Genomic DNA, 18,611 nt, shown 5'->3' on the forward strand with positions numbered 1-18,611 from the left:
ATTCTAGATTTGATCGTTATTTTTGACTCATGCACAGTTCACCATTGTGACAAATAGATTTTGTTGCTTTCTGTCCAAGTCAGATGAAGAAATCAATTCCACTTTCATACTGTATCATATCTGAGGTGATTAGCCTAGCGTAGCATACAGATTTGAAACACAGGGAAAAAGCTTCCCTGGCTCTCAGCAAAATTCCTAAATACACCTACAAGCACCTCTAATACTTACTAATTATTATGAACCCCCATATTTCCTTAAATGTTGAGCTATTTCTCTAAAAAAAACACCCAGCAAAGCTGCTCAAATATTAGGCCTACGAATTTATTTCAGATGTGTTAATTTCTTCAACAGATTTAAGTGCATTGAGTGCATCACAGAAAATTACATTACACATTAAATTATTATTTTTTTTTGGACGAAACAGATGTTTAAGAAATAGTTCAACATTTTGAGACATACTGTGTACCTCTTAGCAAAAAAAAAAAAAAAAAAAAAACTGGAATTCACCTAGCAACAACGCTAAAGCTGCCTAATTTACACACAGTGACAAACTTTGTACCGTCACCGTGATGACACTTCAGGAAGCTGTACAGTCCACTGCACCCAGCTGTTGTTTGCTGGGAAATGGTTACAGCATGTAACTCTCAGTTTCACCACATTATTCTTTATGCACAGGTTAAACAAATGAGACATGACATGTTGAGCTTTAGAGCTTATTTGTTCTGTATAGACAAAGCCCAACTGGTTTTTCCCTCTTAGCTTTTTTAACAAAAACTGGTACATATTCAGTGTCCACAGATTCTGGATTGAACTGTTTCTGTTGTGTTATGTAGTAAATTGCAAGACGCCAACCATATTTTGATCTTCATTTCATTCTAAACGACACCTCTCTCTAACTCTCCTTCTCTTTTTAGCTTTCACTTTGTCTCCATGTCTGTCTCTCCCAGCCTACATTGAGGACTTGGCTCGTAGCGTGGATCAGAGCAGGCGTCTGATCATTGTTTTGACTCCGGAGTTTGTCGCCAAAAGAGGATGGAGCATCTTCCAGATAGAGACACGTCTCCACTCCATGCTGGTTACTGGGGAGATCAAGGTATGATTTGGGGAGTACAAAGGAAATACAACAATTTGAGAGATAAGCAGACATGTCATCAACTGTTCTGGCTCAATTACTTTATTACATCCTGAAAGACGGTGTGAAGTACTTCTTGTATTTCTCCCTTTTCAAACACCTCTGCCTGTTTGTTTCTGTGTATCCAGGTGATCATGATAGAGTGTGCAGACCTGAAGAATGTCATCAACTACCAAGAGGTGGAAGCACTTAAACATACAATCAAGGTACACAGAGAGACGGATGAATACAGGGAGGGAGGGGGAGAAGGGTGCGATCTGAACAGTGTCATTAGACAGCAGGAGACTAAATCAATAGGATAATTTAAAAAATCTTTCTTCTCCACAGGTTTTATCAATCATCAAGTGGAGGGGTCCTAAGAGCAATGAGCTGTCATCTAAGTTCTGGAAACAGGTGGTATACGAGATGCCTGCTAAACGCAGAGAGACGTTGTCCAGACGGCAGGTATGAATAAAAGTCCAAAATTAGCTTTTCTTTATTGTTTTGCAGTTTTTTAACTATCATGTACAAACAGAGACTGTCTGTAAGAGCAAAACCACAAATCTTTACATTAAAGACCAAAAGAAGTGCTACAGTAGGAAAGTGCAATTTAAATTTTCTGACATTAAGTAGTTTTAAAAACAGATGAATTTGCACGTCTAAAAAAATATGTACCCTTCCTTCTACTCATTAATTATACATATCATGTATGGCTACAGGTGAAAAGGCAAAAAAACACTATTTCCTTTGCGTGTCCGGGAGCTTCGAAAAAAAATGCAGTGGAAATTTAGTCTGCATGTTTACGTATGTTCCCCTGGGGTGCATATATTCACAACAACCAGATGGCCTTGATAAAGACAGGTAATGTATGAAAATTGGAATCACAATGGGGAAAAATGTGCCATGTTTGCCATGTGTTAACACCTCAGGTGGTGTGTGCCCTGATTAGCAAGAGAAGTTGTCATGCTGCTTGGTACTGAAGAATAATTATGGAGAAACAAATACAGAGTGAACTATATAAGTGCAACGGATGGGAAAATATCATCTGAATGTCCTTTGGTGTCTTTACAATTCATGTTGTAGAAATTGGATTATAATGAGAGTGTTATCAAGTGCCACTTTGTTAGGGGTAGGGGGCTCTTATTTGACTTGTGTCAAGTTGTGATTTTTATTCCTGTGTGATTATACAACAATGAAAGAATTCCAACTGAAGCATGTTTATATTCTTTGTGTATGAAACAGCTCAGTCAAACTTAATGTAATGTTTGCTCCTATAGTTCTATTCATTGGTCCAGCTGAGAACAGTTATTTTCAAAGCCAAAAAAACACCACATATCGAACAACCCCAATTTTCAGGCCTTTGTGAGTTTAAATGGATCGACATCAACATCTTATGGTCTGCAGTTATTCATGCTTGGAAAGCCTGATATTACACAATGAAACAAAGAAGAGGTTAAATGATTCTTCAGTTTATGGGCCAAGAAACACACCTCCTAACTTCTTGAAAGCCAAAGAATTCAAGCCATCAGAGTAATGTTGCAGCAGTGTACGCTGAATGACAATCCGGTGTGTCTGACCCTTCACCAACACCAACATCTCCAACCGTTTATGGACTGCTTTAATCTATGTGACTACATACTATGCTTTTCCTTCTAGAAATACATTCTTTTTTTTACGATAAAATGTTGGGCATTGTAGTTTTTATCAGATGTTACTCATAAATAGCATGCCTTTGTTGGGGACTATTTTGAGATGTGGATTAATACACATTTGGTGATCTCATGAGTATTTACAGCAGTTGTATATGTATGATTTTCTGAAGGAGTGTGTCACCCTGTCTAATAGTGTGGACCACTGATGGGTTTCTCATCGCTTTTGAAAAATAAGGAGCTCAATGACACGAAACTTTAAGATATACAGTATGACAATGGCCACAAGGACAATAGAATAGTAAGAGAATAAGAAACATCGGCCATCATTTGTCTTATCTTTTAATATATGTATTCTGATACTTTTCCCATCACTGTGGTAATTGCTACAATATGATAAAATCTTGACAAATCAAACATTTGTATGAAGCTGCACAGTGAAAGCTATATAATTGTGCTTCTGTGGGGACAGGTGATGGACTCTGGTGAACAGGGCCTCTTTGGTGACCTACAGACCACTGTCTCCACCATTGCCATGACGACCACTTCTGCTTCACTGGCACCCCCTAATGAGAATCGGCATGGGCATCATCAGGTCAGCCATTTCACCTGTTTTACTTCAAATTGATGGCGTGGTATTTTTGATTGATTTGTTTAAAGATATGTGTGCATCAGGGGTTTTTTTTATCCAAAATCATGTCATTTCAGTTTCTCTGACTTTAAGCCGTAGTATGGATCAAAGTCCCTTTCAGAACTATTGTCTCAAAGTACAAGATGTGGCAAGATTGATGTTCTGTTCAGAACTACTGAGAGTCTCTGGATATGTTTGGCAAACTAAACATTCAACAGTCACAAGCAGGCAGAGATTCATGAAGTGTAAGGCAAAATGCGTAGATACAGAAGGCAGAGGTATTTACCCTGTAACGAAAGATCAGTCCGATAATGAATGCTGGAGAGTCTTGCATAATGCAAAGAACACTCGTCCCCCTCCTGGATGTGAACCAGGTGGTAGGCGTTGCAGAGGTCTAGCTTCATGAAGATGGTGGCCCCCTGAAGAAGCTCCAAGGCAGAAGAGATATGGGGAAGTGGGGAGCAGTTCTTGATCATGATGTCATTGAGACCCCTGTAGTCAATACAAGGCCTCAGTGTACCATCTTTCTTACCCACGAAGAAAGAAAGAAATCACGTCATCTTTAATATACTTAGCCAGCCAATTCAAAAAGGCATCACAAAGGACAGCTGAGTTCCACTCACTCTGACGAGCCTTGGTGGAGTAGTCCACCAGTGTCTGTTCTCCCTGGTGCAGGTTCAGAAGGCCCTGAGCAGCAATGGCTCCTTTTGATCCCAGTCTGAACACCTTTCGGAGCTCCGCTGTGAAGGACTGGAAAGACCCCACAGGCTGGCGTGCCCACTCAGTGGTTCCCCACAGGCGAGCCCTCCCCATCAGGTGACTGATGATGAAGGCTACCTTGACTTGCTCAGAGGCAAGGGTGTGGGGCTGTAGAGTGAAGAGAATGGAGCAGTTAGTCAGGAAGGCATTGCAGGTCTCTGGATCTCCAGCGTAGCGTTCAGGAGTCCCCACCCAAGGTTCACAGACAGTAGGAGGTGAAATGGTTGGTGACTGGACTGGACGTGATCCCGGAAACACTGGTTGGGTCCGAACAATAGCCGCTGGATCTGTGCAGCTAACATGACCAGCCTCTGTTCTTGAGCTGCTGCAGATGCCATCAGGATTCCCTCCACTCTCTCAAAGCAATTTTGTGGTGAGATGGAGTGTGCTGGGTCCATGACTGGCCAGATTGCACTGTAATAGGTTAATTTTGGACCCAATTGCAGTACCACCAGTACACAGTTGTCGCTTTCACTAACTTTGATCTTAGGCATGACAGAGAAGAATAAGCCGGGGTACGGATCAATGTCCCGCTCAGAACTATTGTGGAGAGTTATTGCTGGAGAGTCTTGCATAATGCAAAGAACAATCTGGCACTGAGTGTGTGTGGGAGAGCAGCTTAAATACTGGACTGACTGGGAATGAATCTCAGGTGAGTGATGGTGAAATGATGAAAAAGAGGTGTCCCACTTTAATTTGTGACAATTTACAGAATTCATGTTTTTGCCGTTGCTTGTTTTTTTACATTCATCCTGGAAGTAACGGAATTCTGAAAATGTCTTCAGAATGTTGGCATTGACAACTCTGGATTTAATTGCCACTTGGAATAATACTTTGTTTGTTGTTTGTTTTCTCACCACAGGTTGCCTTGGCGACAGAGATCCCCGACTACAACCAAATGACCTTGCCGCTGGGAGGCGGTCACACTGCTACAGCAGCCCAAATGAGGCATTTCTGCCGCAGCTATGAGTTCCAGCTTCCCACACAGCCTTCCTCCCTGTCGCCTCCCCTCCCACCTCCCTCCACCGTGCAGTTCTCCACTCTGGGCCCAGGAGGACGCCATGTCTATTGCAACATCCCTATGACACTGTTGAATGGACAGGTGGGAGAAAAGACAGGACCACTTTTGTTGTTTTGTTTTGTTTCAGTTCCTTGTTAGTTTCTAGCACCCAACATCTACACAGTGTATCCTTTTCTTGAATTTCCATGCTGTTGTTTATTTGCATGTTCTCAGAGTTTAAACACGTTAAAAATAAAACCCCTCTTTTCTTCCCAGGGGTTCAGAGCAGTTCACTGGGGAACAAGAGGTCTGTTTGGATAAAAGAAAATGTAGAAAGAGAATAGTATTTTCATATTAACCAACCTACAATAGTAATTCATTTTAAGACACTGGGAAATAGCTGTCATACATGAGGCATGGTACACTATTGGCATGCAATAGTACTGTATATTCTATAGAATGGAGCCCCTGTTTTCTCTTTTGAATTTTAAATTTTTGCTAGGAGTTGTTGTGTGGGGGAGATTCCTGCTTATCATTGTTGTGTTGTGTTTTTTTCCAGGTTCCTCAGAGCAGTACGCTTGGGAAGAAGCCAGAACTCCACCTGAACAGCACCTTCGTACCTCTCACCAGCAGAGAACTAAGCTCTGACATCTGGTAGAAGGACTGCTCAACTGGTACTGGATTACACACTGGTTTACAGACTGCTTTTACAATGGCTTTGGACATGGGTTAGACTGGTTGGCCGACTGGTTTTCATTGGGTTTTTGGACTGTGTACAGCCTCGTTTTCCAAGAAGGACTGCCTGTAAACTAGTTTTGGGCCACTTCATCCCATGCTGTGAGCAAAGGACAGCTTAAAGACTGTATAAGCCTGGGATTCACAATGGACTGGCACACTGGTTGCAGACTGCTTACAGACAGACGGATTCAGATTACAAAACAGATTGCACACTGGTTTTGGACCTACCAACTGGTTACAGACTGATACAAATTGTAAGATGTATAGCCACGACCATTGGGAAGGAGCCCTATTATACAACACAACTGGTCATGCTCATTTGACTGGTGCAAAGAGTTTGTAGAAAGGTATGGACATGTGGATGTAACGAACTGGAAAAGTCAATGAAAAGGTCCAGGATACTTGTGAGTAGGTGTCCACAGACAGAACTGGGTACTCCATTTGTCAAACAAGCTACCAAGTTGGACCTCGGAGCACAAAAAAAGCAAGTGTCTCGTAATGGCAGTCTGCTCTCACACCAGCCGTGTACCCGGAAAACCAGTTGATTTGTCTGCTTCTTAACTGCACGGAAATATCAGTCAACTGGAAAACAAAAGTAGCGTAATATCAGAATGCCAGTTGATCGAGTTCTCAGTATATTGATCTACCTGTTGACTAGGTGGCTTGTCAGTAATCAAGGCAGACTTCAAGCAATGAGTTTGGAATACCAGTCCACCTTAAAACAACAAGTCAACCTCTTGAAAAATAATTCCTGGCTAGCTAGCTAGCTAGCCAGCGTACCTGGTTTGGCTCTCAGAGGCTAAAATGGTTGACTTACAAGAAATGGATTCCAGCAAGATAAGAAGTGATGCGTAAAGCAATTGCTAAACTCAATTACTGAGAAAGCACGGTTAGCTGGTGTATATGGAAAAATAGCTAGTCGTAAACTAGCTGACTAAAAGGCTAGTTACCTCTTGAGCTGGGAGGATACTAAAAGGCACCGTGAGACTGAAAACCAGCCAGCTCTTCACCTTGTAACCCAGTAGTCAGCAACTAGTCAACTCATCAAGAGGTGAACTGGCCAAGAGGTTACCTACCAACTTTTACCATCAAGCTAAAAGCATAAAGGACTTGGCTTTTTCTATTTGCATGACCACCCATTTAGATAAAAAAAAATAATCAAATAAACATAGATAAATGAGTAAATGACACAATCATTTCTCGCAGCCTCCTTTAATATGGAGGAGAATAAACATCTTATGTTTATACAGTATATTTGTTTTCTGTCCAGCCATGAAATAAAGATACAATCTGATAAAGGGAAAAAACGGAGGTGTCCCTCCAAAAACATTTGTATTATTTATTTTCCTTTGTTTTATTTAAGAGTTATATCCTTTTAGAAGGTTGATGAGAATTTTTGCCAAGCTTTGTTTTTAATGTTTGTTTGTTGCAATAATCTCTGTACAGCTTCCATAACTTATGCATAGACCTATACATGACAGTGATTTGTTTCCTACAATTTCAGTTAAACACCCTCATTTAAGTGTGTGAAACCCAGAGCCCGTTTTTGCTTTCATTCTGTCCCTCTTTTCATCAGTGGATGGATGGATGGATGGATGGATGGATGGATGGATGGATGGATGGATGGATGGATGCTCATGGCAGTACAACCCTGCTAACAGACTGATGTTTTGGGCCTTTCACTCTGGAATCGAAACCACTACCAGTCAGCCAAAGGGGGCTTCACTGCATACAAAGTCGGACTCCAAACTGAACTAGACCACATTCTTCTTTGTGAGCTTTAAGAAACCAAGATTATTACCATAATATTTAAGCAAAGTGAATAATGTTTTGAATTTACACAAAGGTACTGTCATTGTCTTATTAGAACCAATGAATTCTGGATATTTGAGATTGTTTGATACAATAATTAATTATTTGAGTTGTTATATTCAATGGCAATATACATAGTATAGTGGTTGTCTTTTGATTTCTGCTGATTTCTTTGACTATTCTTTGGCTATATTGGTTGAAATAATTTAATTGAGAGCAAATAAAAATCATATGAGTTGTTTTCTACATTTTTGATGCCTGTCGTCTGACCCAACAGTTATTTCTTCTTTCCTCTGCCTCCTCACCACTTTCCCCTTGTCTGTTTTGATTTTGTTTTTTACTTTAACTCTCTGCAAGCTTTTTCCTTATCCTTTCTTTTAACTGTCATCTTACTCATGTGTCATGCTCCTCCCACACTCCTCTGTAACATTTCTTACTGACTCCCAGCCCACTTCCTTTTCTTCCACAGTCATTTGGATTTCCTAATAACTCTAAGCTGAACTGAAGTGAGGTACAGTGAATTGAACAGGATTTGAGCTATGTTGAGCTGGGATTGTCAGAGGCTTCACTGAGCAGAAACAAATTCAAGAGGACATTTAAAATTTAGGCATTAAGAAGGAATCTTAGAAAACCAAATCAGTGTTTATTCAACACTACACAGTATGTTGCCTAATAAACAAAATGTGCTGAAAATACATCAGCAAACTGGAAAAGTAATGCTGTGTTAAAACAACACTTAATTGATATTTCAGCAACTATATTAACTTGGCATAAAGACTAAAAGCAGAAACAGCTAACCCTGTTGTCTCCAAAGCTCAAAAATCCATGTACCAGGTCCTCCAAAACTCACTAATCAACACACTGTATCGCACCAGTTTAATTATTTCACAAACAGAAATTATAGTTTGTTGTTTTGGAGGGAGTTGTATGTTCTGACCATTTCTCTTTCCTAATAAACTGCAGTATTTTTGTGTTAAACATACCTATTTCCACAAATAGTGACCAGGGCCTTCATTTACCTCAGCTGTGGCTGGTAAAAGGCCTTTATTTGAAGCAGGCTTGTATTAGAGGCAGACCTTTATTTCTAATTCCCCATTGTTTGATAAGTATAATAGGTCAAATTTTAATAAGAAGCAGTGTTTTGATCCGCTTCTGTTCGCCCTGTTAAGATTACTGCATGACTGCATTAGACTATTAATACAAACACAGCCATCATTTATTTCACCATTTCAATTGACAGAAACCCTTCAATTCTTATCAAGGCTTTTACTGTTAAACATTTGCAGAAATGTTTCACTGACTTGTGAGGTTCCCATACAGCTCTTGAAATGTAGCTACTGCTAAAGTGTGGGGTTTGTACATTACTATAAAATACAGTTTGGCAGAAGCATTAAGACATGTACAACCACACAGAATGAAATTGGACAATAATACTTAAAGTCAGTAATCCAAAACAACAAGGTGTTGAAAATAGTATGATTATATTGTTGAATTTATTAAATCAAAGTGATGGAAATATACATTGTACTTAGTTGACATGCATGTAATGTAACAACCACTGGGACCTTATTCTCTCTTGTTTATTCCCCAAGTCTGTATTAAAGAGCCAGCCTTTATTTGTCCATGTCAGCCATGCCCCTGGCCATTATACAAGACCTGGCTTTTATTTGGCAACTGATTTTTATTTGAGGAAACACAGTACTGACAAATATGGCATTATACGGCTAATAATAATGCTATTATTTGTTTGGTAAGTAAGCATTCTCTGAAATTAAGTAATTAGTTTAAAGCTGTTTTTGTTTGTTTGTTTTATTGTTCTTGTTCTTGTCTTGAGATTGTAACTGTACTCATAAAAATGTTCCGAACGAGTCACAACTTTAGGACAATGGTGTAATTTGCATTCAGCTCCCTTTAACTTTTGCAAATACCAGTTTAAATTGTTATTTCTGAACTTGTGTTTAACTGGAAAACTGGATAATTATTATTAATGTACTTAGCAAGTCCCTCCTTCCAAGGAATACACTTCAGTGTATACACTTAGTATACCATACTTAGTACCATTTAGTAGTTTATCATTTCCCCATGTAGTTCATCATAACTGTCACACAACTCCATATAACTATTTAACTACCCAGTGAATATATTTGAAACTTTAGAAGAAGAATACATAGAAGCAAAATTTTTATTTCAATATTCTTTTCTTTATTCTCATTACCTCATAAGAAATAGAGCTTTGTTCTTGAAAACAAGTCTGGTGCACTGGAATATTGTCAACAGCATTCTTTTGTGTTTAGCCACACTAAATGGCTTTAAGAATGTAAATATCTGAGTCTTTCCACCACTTCCACTTCCAAATGATTTACATGAAATTTTGGTGCCAACATGGTTTACCCCAGTTTCCTGGTTGCACAGAATTCATCAAGGTGGTGGAGTTCAAAAGTTCATGGTCTCACAGATGTGATACAGCATTAGCTTGTAGTGTACCTTCTCATATACAACAGTAAATTTAGATTGTGGTCGATCAGTTTCTGTTCTGCTTTAGTTTCAAAGCCATCAGCAGTTTCAGTTTATATTCATAATTAATCCCTCAGCACAGTCATTGGACAGAATAAACTAGACCAATGGTCAGCAGTCTGGCTCTGCAATGACCACACAAAATCACCAGAAGACAATGCATACACATCACAAAGCACATTTATAAGTGTGCTCACTCAGAGTATTGTACCCTGAAAAGAACTGTACTTTGTGCTACACCTCCCTCATGTAATGTTTTACCACCAGCAAGGTAAATACTGAACAATCAGAGAAAATGCTGCACTTATAAAAATGATGATTTAAATGAAAAACCACGTGGTAAATTTTCTGAATAGAAGAAAAGAGACAGAAGGAGGAAATTTGGCAAGGAACTACCAATTGCATGGAAGGGAAGAGATGGTTGGTTCTGGGGCCTGTATGAGTTTGTGTCCAATATGTAAGGGTGGCCCATGCTTGGTGGCTGTATGCAGAGTTGGGATTGTAGGGAGACAAAAACCAAGGGGCATTCATCTGTTTTTTTAAGATGTCCTTTTCTTTCTGCGGGTGTAGATGAACACAATGGTATGAATGCATGATTTGGTTCAAACTATGTCTTTTCAAATGGCCCTATTTCAGGTGCATTAAGAAATGGGCATTGTTATGTTTTTCAGTTATCCCTGCAGTATTTGCTGACTTGCTAAGGTTTGCTGAGAACCACAGAACAGTTGACAGGCACTGTCTCTTTTGCTGCTTTTTATGTTAATGTGCTGCAGGTAATTAACCCTGTCTCTGAAAAATTATGTTTGTACACTTTTCAGTTGTTTAGCCAATTACTCTTTGTTCGAAAATGTAATTGCTGCCTGGATTATGTTAAATGATCTATTTTTTTTACACTGAGGGAAACATTGGACCTTGATGTTGGTGACAGAGGTTCACGGTGTGAGTCCTGCATGTGTTTAGGTTTAGGGAACAAAAGCACTTTGGGTAAGTTCAGGAAAAGATTGTGGATTGCAGAAAACACATCTTGTCTCATAGATCAAGTCAATTTTATGTTTTTCCATGATAAAACCAATACCACCATGTTTCCCCAACCTTTACTGAGTTTGCAGCAATGCAAGCAGCCCTGAGGCCGTACTTTGGAATAAATACAAACTGATAAAATGACATGCTTACATGCTGGTGTTTAGTAGAGATAATGTCAACATGTTAACAGTTTAACGTGTTAGCATGCTAACATTTGTTCATTAGCACAAAACACAAATAACAGCTCATGCTGATGGAAATGTTATTACTTTAGCAGGTATTTGGTCATAAACCGAAGTACTGGACATACTGAAGCTATGACCTAATCAGGGCACGATAGGAAAAATCAGGGGATCACCAAAGTTCATCATCTGGGGACCATAAATGTCTCTACAAAATGTAATCACAATCCATCCAGTAGTTAAGATATTTCAGTCTGGACCGACTGGCAGTCCGACATTGCCATCCTTAAAGCCATGCTGCTAGCGTGGCTAAATACGTTCATTATTACTAAAATCAGATATTGTAGTACAAGGGCAGATATTGCCAGAAAAAAATTTTGCTCCTAAACAGACACCTTCACAAAGAGCATTTTATAATTGTGTTAAATATAAAATTTTGGAATGTCTTATTAGGGCTCCAAAATTAAACACAGGTGGCATTTTATATATATTTTTAAAACATTTGCTGGTGCAAACTAGTAGGATATAAAAATTTCTAGGAGAGGCAGTTGGTGCTCCTCCTCCAGAATTCCATAATTATTCAAAATTACAATTTATACTATTTACTTCTCTTTTGAAAGCTTAGTGTACGTATATTAAACAAAAATACAAAAAATACCGTACCTGCTATCAAACTACGATGATGGAAGTGACAATAAGGGTGAAATGATTCACATGACCTTATTTCCATATTTTTTAAATTGGGAAATATTATTATCAAGATGTTGACCAAGCAGAACAAGATGTTCACGATGACATGCTCAGATAAAAAGTCCCTGATACACTGGAGATTGCAAGGATGTTGCATAGAAGCTTCAGAAAGACTGTGACGGTAACTCTCAAGCAAATTTTATGTTGCTTTACTGCCAGTAAACCATTAATATATTACTCATAAACCACACACAGTGGAAGTTACTGGGAAACTTAACTGAAAAAGTATCTGCGTTTATCAAACATTTTTTGAGGAAAATCTAAGCTGACCTCGTTTTGCTTTATCAGTAACACCATACTTCTTAGGAAATAGACCCATATCACCCAGTTGTCACAGATCACATATTTGTATGATTTTTTTGTGCAGATAGAAAGTGGAAAAAAAAAACAAAAAAACAAAAAAAACATTACGATGAAAATAACCTCCAAAAACAGGAAAATGTGGAACCCTACCACCAGCATTCAAAATTAAGAACTGCATCCTATCCTATTTTCAGTAAACAGACTAACACCAGGCTATCGAGTCAATAACTTCCCATGCAGTAAAAAAGTTTACTCATTCCAGATATTTTTGTCTACACACATCTTTTGAATCGTGATTGATTGAGAATCATACAGCTTCTCACGGTTTCTCATAATTTAGTCAAACTTAGCTGCAGGAGGAGAATCTTTAAAAGATTTGTCCACCTGTGCTAAAGCAAGGCTAATAGAACTGATTCATTTAAAGCTACTATTCATTACTTTATTTCATGATATTATGTATGTACTAAAGAAATCACCGAATGAAGCTTTGAGGGCAGCATCAATGCACATCAAAAGTTGAGTTGTAAATGCAGCGGCAGAAAAAAATCAGTCAACCTTGTATGAAACCATGTATGAAGTGCAAATATTAAAATCTGAAGAGAGAAAGAGTTCAAACAGGAGAAGGAGACGGAGGAGTGAGTTCTGGTAAATGTAACGGTGTTGCAATAATGACTCAAAGCTTTGAGTGCACGTTGAGTCAAGTTGATTATATTTCCACTTAAAGCGCCTTCAGGCTCTTCAAAAGTTAATATAAGGATTATCCAGTATCAGCATTTGCATTTAGATGTTGCACAGCTGATCAGCTCGTGTCTTCACATGTATTTTTTCACAGCGGTCTGCTGTCTGCTCACAAGGAGGCCTGGTGTACACGTCTGATACACTCTACCACAAACCACAATGCAGTCGCAGTCAGACAACGGCAACATCCTCATTTTTACCTGTTGACTGTCTGTGAGCCTGCTGTAGCTTCCACGACAGTCGGCTTGGAAATCATTCTCTGCCTTCCAAAAATGCTGGAGAGCCCTGTTTCATGGTAAGTCTAGATTTTGATTCTGCAAAATGTATTGACTTGAAGGGATCATCCACTTCAGTCCAAAGCTCAGTGTGGGTTGTAAAAGTGAAAGCTTTTATGAGAAATCTGTATGGCAATCATTAAAATGGCTTGAACAAATTGATTATAGTTGAGACTGCAAACATCAGAGCTAATGTCTTTATTGGCAGTGTATAAATGTGTCTGACTATGTGGTTGCAATGTTTGAGTATTCAACAGAAAGGAAAATGTGATTTTGTCGTTCATAATACTGTAATATCAATACAACCTTTTTTTTTTTCTTTTTTTTTTTTTTTTAATATAATGACAAATTTTCCATACAGTGCAATATCTAAATTTCCAACATGGGAATAGTGTCATCTAAACTCTCCAACAATACACAGTAATGATAGAAACAAGGTCTCTAAAACATGCAGTTGCTACTGTCTCTGAGTTTTTTCACTGAGATCAGTGTTACAGTCGGCTTTTGATGTAAAGTGAAAAGGCACAGTAGTTAACAGTTGCACCGCTAATGTTGAGATTAGTGTTAACATCCAACAATTAGGAGATGAAAGCCAGTACTGTGTGCACGCTGCAGCCAATGTAAACCATATAAACTCCATTTCTGACCTTAAAGGAACTCTAACTTCAACACTACTTTACATAGTGTATGAAGTGTTTGACTGAAATACTCACCACAAATTTAGTGGACCTTAACCAACATGCTGGCAAGAGTCATGTGACAGGAAAACGTATTCTGTAGTGTTCAATTATCCAAACTGAAATATGTATTTTGAAATGAAAAAAAAAAAGAAAAAAGAAAAAGAGGAACAATTTGAGTCATACTTGTGAAATGATGCTGCGTCTTCCACAGTTTCACTGTAAATATAGGATCCCTTTTCATACGTTACTGCTCACGACAGAATGAAAAGGAAATGTGTAGACATTTTAAAACACAGAGGTTTGGGCAAGGTTTGCGTCCTTTTGCAAAAAGTTTTTTGAGTATGCTTTCAGTGTCTGTTTCCATCTGTGGCTAAATGCTGAGAGCCTGTCAGTTCTGTGGTTTTGAGCTTCTTGATTGACTGCTGTATGTGTGCCACAAAGGGTACATCATGAAGAGAATATGTTCACAGTCCACAGAGAAGCTTGTAAAACATGCTCAGTATAATAGGCTACATATCAATAGGCCTGTGCAGAATGCATGAACACACATCCCAGTGGTTTCCACACGCTTTAGTGCTTGCACAGTCAAGCACGCTTCATGGCTGTGTTGGTTTTTGGTAGATGCAGATCTTAATAGAGAATCCTTCCTTTGCTCTAAACAGGTACAAATTAATCACACCTCAACAGGAGCTACATTACTGGGCAAGGAAGAGGCAATATTAGCAAAGTGCTTTCTGATTCCAATCCAGTAATGGATAGTTAAGTGCTTCTGGTGTGCAGAAGGGCCGTTCAAGATGTCCATTTTGACTTTTGTTTTGGCAGTGAAAAGACTCCTTGGACAAGAGCTCAACGGTGGTTCTGTTTTTTGCTCTTCCTCGTTATGGGAATTTTAATGTTAATGTCCTACAATCCAAGCCCTCAACTGCTGTGGCCTTTGAACTTTTGGACAACAAACTCGTGGTCAAGCCAGTATGACAACAATATAACAACTACTCCAGTTAGCAGTGTAAGTATGTAAGTATGTGATCTTGAACGATCACGCAGACATGGAGGCCAATAAATGGAGCTATCAAAATGTCTATGGTAAAGAAAAATCCACACACATAATGCGGCTGCATTTTTCAATTTTTATATTTTTAATATTGAGCTGTCCAATTTCAACTCTTTAAAACTGAGCCAGTTAAATGAGATTTGTAATTAGTTAATCATACATGAATACTATTAACTTTTTGGTGTACTAAAGTGCTAATATAATAAATTTTCTCAATTGTGTGTTCACACAGAGTGCATTACAAATTTTACAAGAGTTATTTGAAGGACACAAGAGGCTGTGAATGGGCATATATTTTACTTTTGGATGTGTGAATTACAATGACGATACATTAAATCACTCATTACTTTATAATCATTACTCAGCATGTCTCCATCAAAGATGCCCGTTAATTCTATATGGACCAGATATTGTGTGTTTCACACATGCACAAATAGGAAACACCACGTTATGCTTTAACAAGCCACCAGTTTGGAAGTATTTAAAGACCATCAACAGCTGGATTAATGCTAGCTAAATCTAACATCTGTACAGTCAGTGCAGATTTGGCTATTATTGGCTGTTTCGGGTTAGCAGACTCCACAGACAGCCCGACAGTCAAATGTATGCAAATAAAGCATGGCAGTTTTTTTTTTTTTTTCCTTCAAGATGTGTGAGATAAAGTGGCAGCTAGAGGGGAAGTTGCAGTTGTCCATTCTGGGCTACTGTAGACACATGGAAGTGCAAAATGGCAGACTGAGAGTGAAAAGAGGCCCTGCTTCCTCTGTAGATATAAAGAGCTCACACAATTCTTATGTTCAGGTGAAGATACACTAATGACAGTAACATTATTAGGAATATTATATTCCATTTCTGGCAATAAAGTCTCATTTTTGTGTTTGGCCTTTAGATGGGAAACTCATATTTGAGTGCAGACAAAAAAAAGATAAATCCTGTGCTGGTGAGATTGCAGACTGCATCAGATGACCCTTCAGCATCAGAGTACATTGTGGCATACCCAAACGACTACCATTTCACATTGGACGAACCCGATAGATGTCAGCAAGAAAGCCCATTCTTGGTTCTGATGATCCCAGTTGCACCCCACAACAGAGAGGCACGTGACACAATCCGCAACACATGGGGCAAAGAAATGATAGTGCTGGGCCAAGTGGTCAGCTGCTACTTCCTGTTGGGACAGTCAAAAGAGGAGGGAGGGACGGAGCCCTTTAAGGAGCAAGTGAGTTGTTTTACTTTTGAAATTACTTAATTCTCTTTCACCATCTCTTTCAATCATCAAAACATATATATATATATATATATATATATATATAGAGAGAGAGAGAGAGAGAGAGAGAGAGAGAGAGAGAGAATCCAGATTCATTTCTTTTTTTGCTGTTTGCAAAATAAATAGGCCAACACGAATGTGCTACAGCAGATGCTTCAGATAATATGAAACTCACAAGGTAATCAGAGCAGAGAAAGGAAAGAAGGTTGAGATGTCAGGTTATAACTGCAGCCGAGCAAAACGCACAATCTGTGTATGCTGTGTCACAATAAGGAAGAACTTTAAGCATTCAGACATTAAAGCTACACAAATCGACATTTTTATCTTAACAATGGACCAAATGATGACATGTCACGTGGAAGTCGGATTATCACCCAGCACTGTAATTCCCCTCACCCCTGCAGAGCTTTTTAGCATCTTTCAGTTTTGTTTGGGTTTTCCAGCCAGTGAGTTTTGTTCAGTCTCACCACCCTCAACAGCCCTGTTTGTTTTCAGTGAAAAGGCTCTGATAAACCCCGGGCACAGTACCTGCTCAGCACCACATGGCAAAGTTAGCGACTAGATGGTGAACAAACAGGAGCATTTTGTGTTAATAGGCCAACTATTTCCCTCAGTAGAGAGCAGACCAGCTCCAAGGAGAGTGAATAGTGGAGTTAGGTTCATCAAGTCACCAGAAACATAACTAAATAGGTAACTGTTTGCCAGTTTGTTTCTGCTGCTGCTACATGGCCAAAACTACTGCTCTAAATCCCCTCTCCTGGTTCCCTTTCTGTAGGTGTTACAGGAAAGCCAGAGACATCATGACATTCTCCAGAGTAACTTCTCGGACAGCTACAATAACCTCACCATTAAAACCATGCTCATGTTTGAATGGCTTGCCTCCCACTGCCCCAATACCTCCTACGCCATGAAGGTCGACTCGGACATGTTCCTGAATGTGCACAACCTCGTTAACATGCTTTTGATAGCCCCTCAAAGTCTCTACATGACAGGAATGGTGACAAGGGGTGCTCCTGTCCTTCGAGACCATAATTCAAAGTGGTTTATGCCTGTTTCTGCCTTCTCCGAGTCAAGGTACCCACCGTATGCCCTGGGAATGGGCTATGTGTTCTCAATGGATTTACCCAAGAAGATTCTGGAGGCATCTGCACATGTTAAAGCTGTTTACATTGAGGATGTGTACGTGGGACTGTGTATGAGACATCTGGGTATTGCGCTAACAGATCCTCCTCATGGTGGTTTGTTTAGGACAACAGTACCTTATTTTCAAGGCAGCTGTTATTGGACCTCGGTCATTACAACAATACTACAGAACTCTAAAGAGCTTTCAAAGGTATGGGTATCATATCAGACTCAAGCACAAAGTGGCTGTTGAACACTTCTGCCTGTGCTTTCCAAAAATTGTGACTGTTTTAAAGCTGCCCCTTGTCTCGACATGGCGTTGTTGCACAGCACAGGGGTTACAATGCCAATCTGTTTACTGCCTTGAAGATATTTTTTATCTTTGAAGTATGGTCTGGACTTTTGATGCAAAACAGAAACTGTGACAACACATTTTGAAGCTGAACAAAGTCTGTTTTTGATGTTTTGCACAGATTGCACAAATCATCGTAAAGATGTCAATAATTTAAGGCTTTTAAGATGCAGTTTATAAAATTGCTCTTGAGGCCGTGCACCTTACATGTCATAGCTGGTGGTATAATCAAACTGCACAAATACAGGAAGTAAGTAAGCCTAATAGTCACCGCGCTGTGAAACGGTGGAGTGGTTTGCACTTCAAGCACTTACATGTAGAATGTAGGTGCTTGAAGTATTTATACATATTTTGTGTTTGAACAAGCACAAAATATGTATGACTAACTTTAACCACAATAATTTCACTTACAAGAGAAAGAGGCCCACCACTGCTGCATAGAAGAGAGGAGGCACAATTTCAGATGGTTCACATGGTGTGCTGCTAAAACAGCAGTTGTTACTGCAATCCTAGCGTTATGTGTAGAATCACAACATTAATTAAACGTGCTGTCAGGAATAACAGACCTGTACATCTTGCTAGGTCTACACCCATCAACATACTAGCCTGCAGATTTACTTTTTGTTAGCTGTTTTTTATGCTGAGTTGCAACCA

The 18,611-nt window shown here is 39.2% G+C and overlaps 2 protein-coding genes across 4 annotated transcripts in view; both read left to right on the forward strand.

Annotated features, from left to right (window-relative positions):
* The window catches only part of il1rapl2 (interleukin 1 receptor accessory protein-like 2), a 354,681-nt gene extending 346,450 nt beyond the window's left edge, over positions 1-8,231 (forward strand). For all 3 annotated transcript variants that reach the window (XM_076739380.1, XM_076739381.1, XM_076739382.1), the window contains 6 exons: positions 948-1,093; positions 1,261-1,338; positions 1,460-1,576; positions 3,233-3,355; positions 5,013-5,252; positions 5,710-8,231. In XM_076739380.1, the coding sequence (XP_076595495.1) occupies positions 948-1,093; positions 1,261-1,338; positions 1,460-1,576; positions 3,233-3,355; positions 5,013-5,252; positions 5,710-5,808 (803 nt within the window). In that variant the 3' untranslated portion in view covers positions 5,809-8,231. The remainder of the gene's footprint in view (positions 1-947; positions 1,094-1,260; positions 1,339-1,459; positions 1,577-3,232; positions 3,356-5,012; positions 5,253-5,709) is intronic.
* Positions 8,232-15,108: 6,877 nt separating this feature from the next.
* On the forward strand, positions 15,109-17,858 carry LOC143326107 (beta-1,3-galactosyltransferase 2-like). Its single transcript, XM_076739593.1, has 3 exons — positions 15,109-15,171; positions 16,106-16,435; positions 17,259-17,858. The coding sequence occupies exons 2-3, from the start codon at positions 16,106-16,108 to the stop codon at positions 17,856-17,858; spliced, it is 930 nt and encodes a 309-aa protein (XP_076595708.1). The 5' UTR covers positions 15,109-15,171.
* Positions 17,859-18,611: the final 753 nt, after the last annotated feature.

The sequence above is a fragment of the Chaetodon auriga genome, chromosome 9 (genome assembly GCF_051107435.1).
Source record: "Chaetodon auriga isolate fChaAug3 chromosome 9, fChaAug3.hap1, whole genome shotgun sequence".
Lineage (NCBI taxonomy): Eukaryota > Metazoa > Chordata > Actinopteri > Chaetodontiformes > Chaetodontidae > Chaetodon > Chaetodon auriga.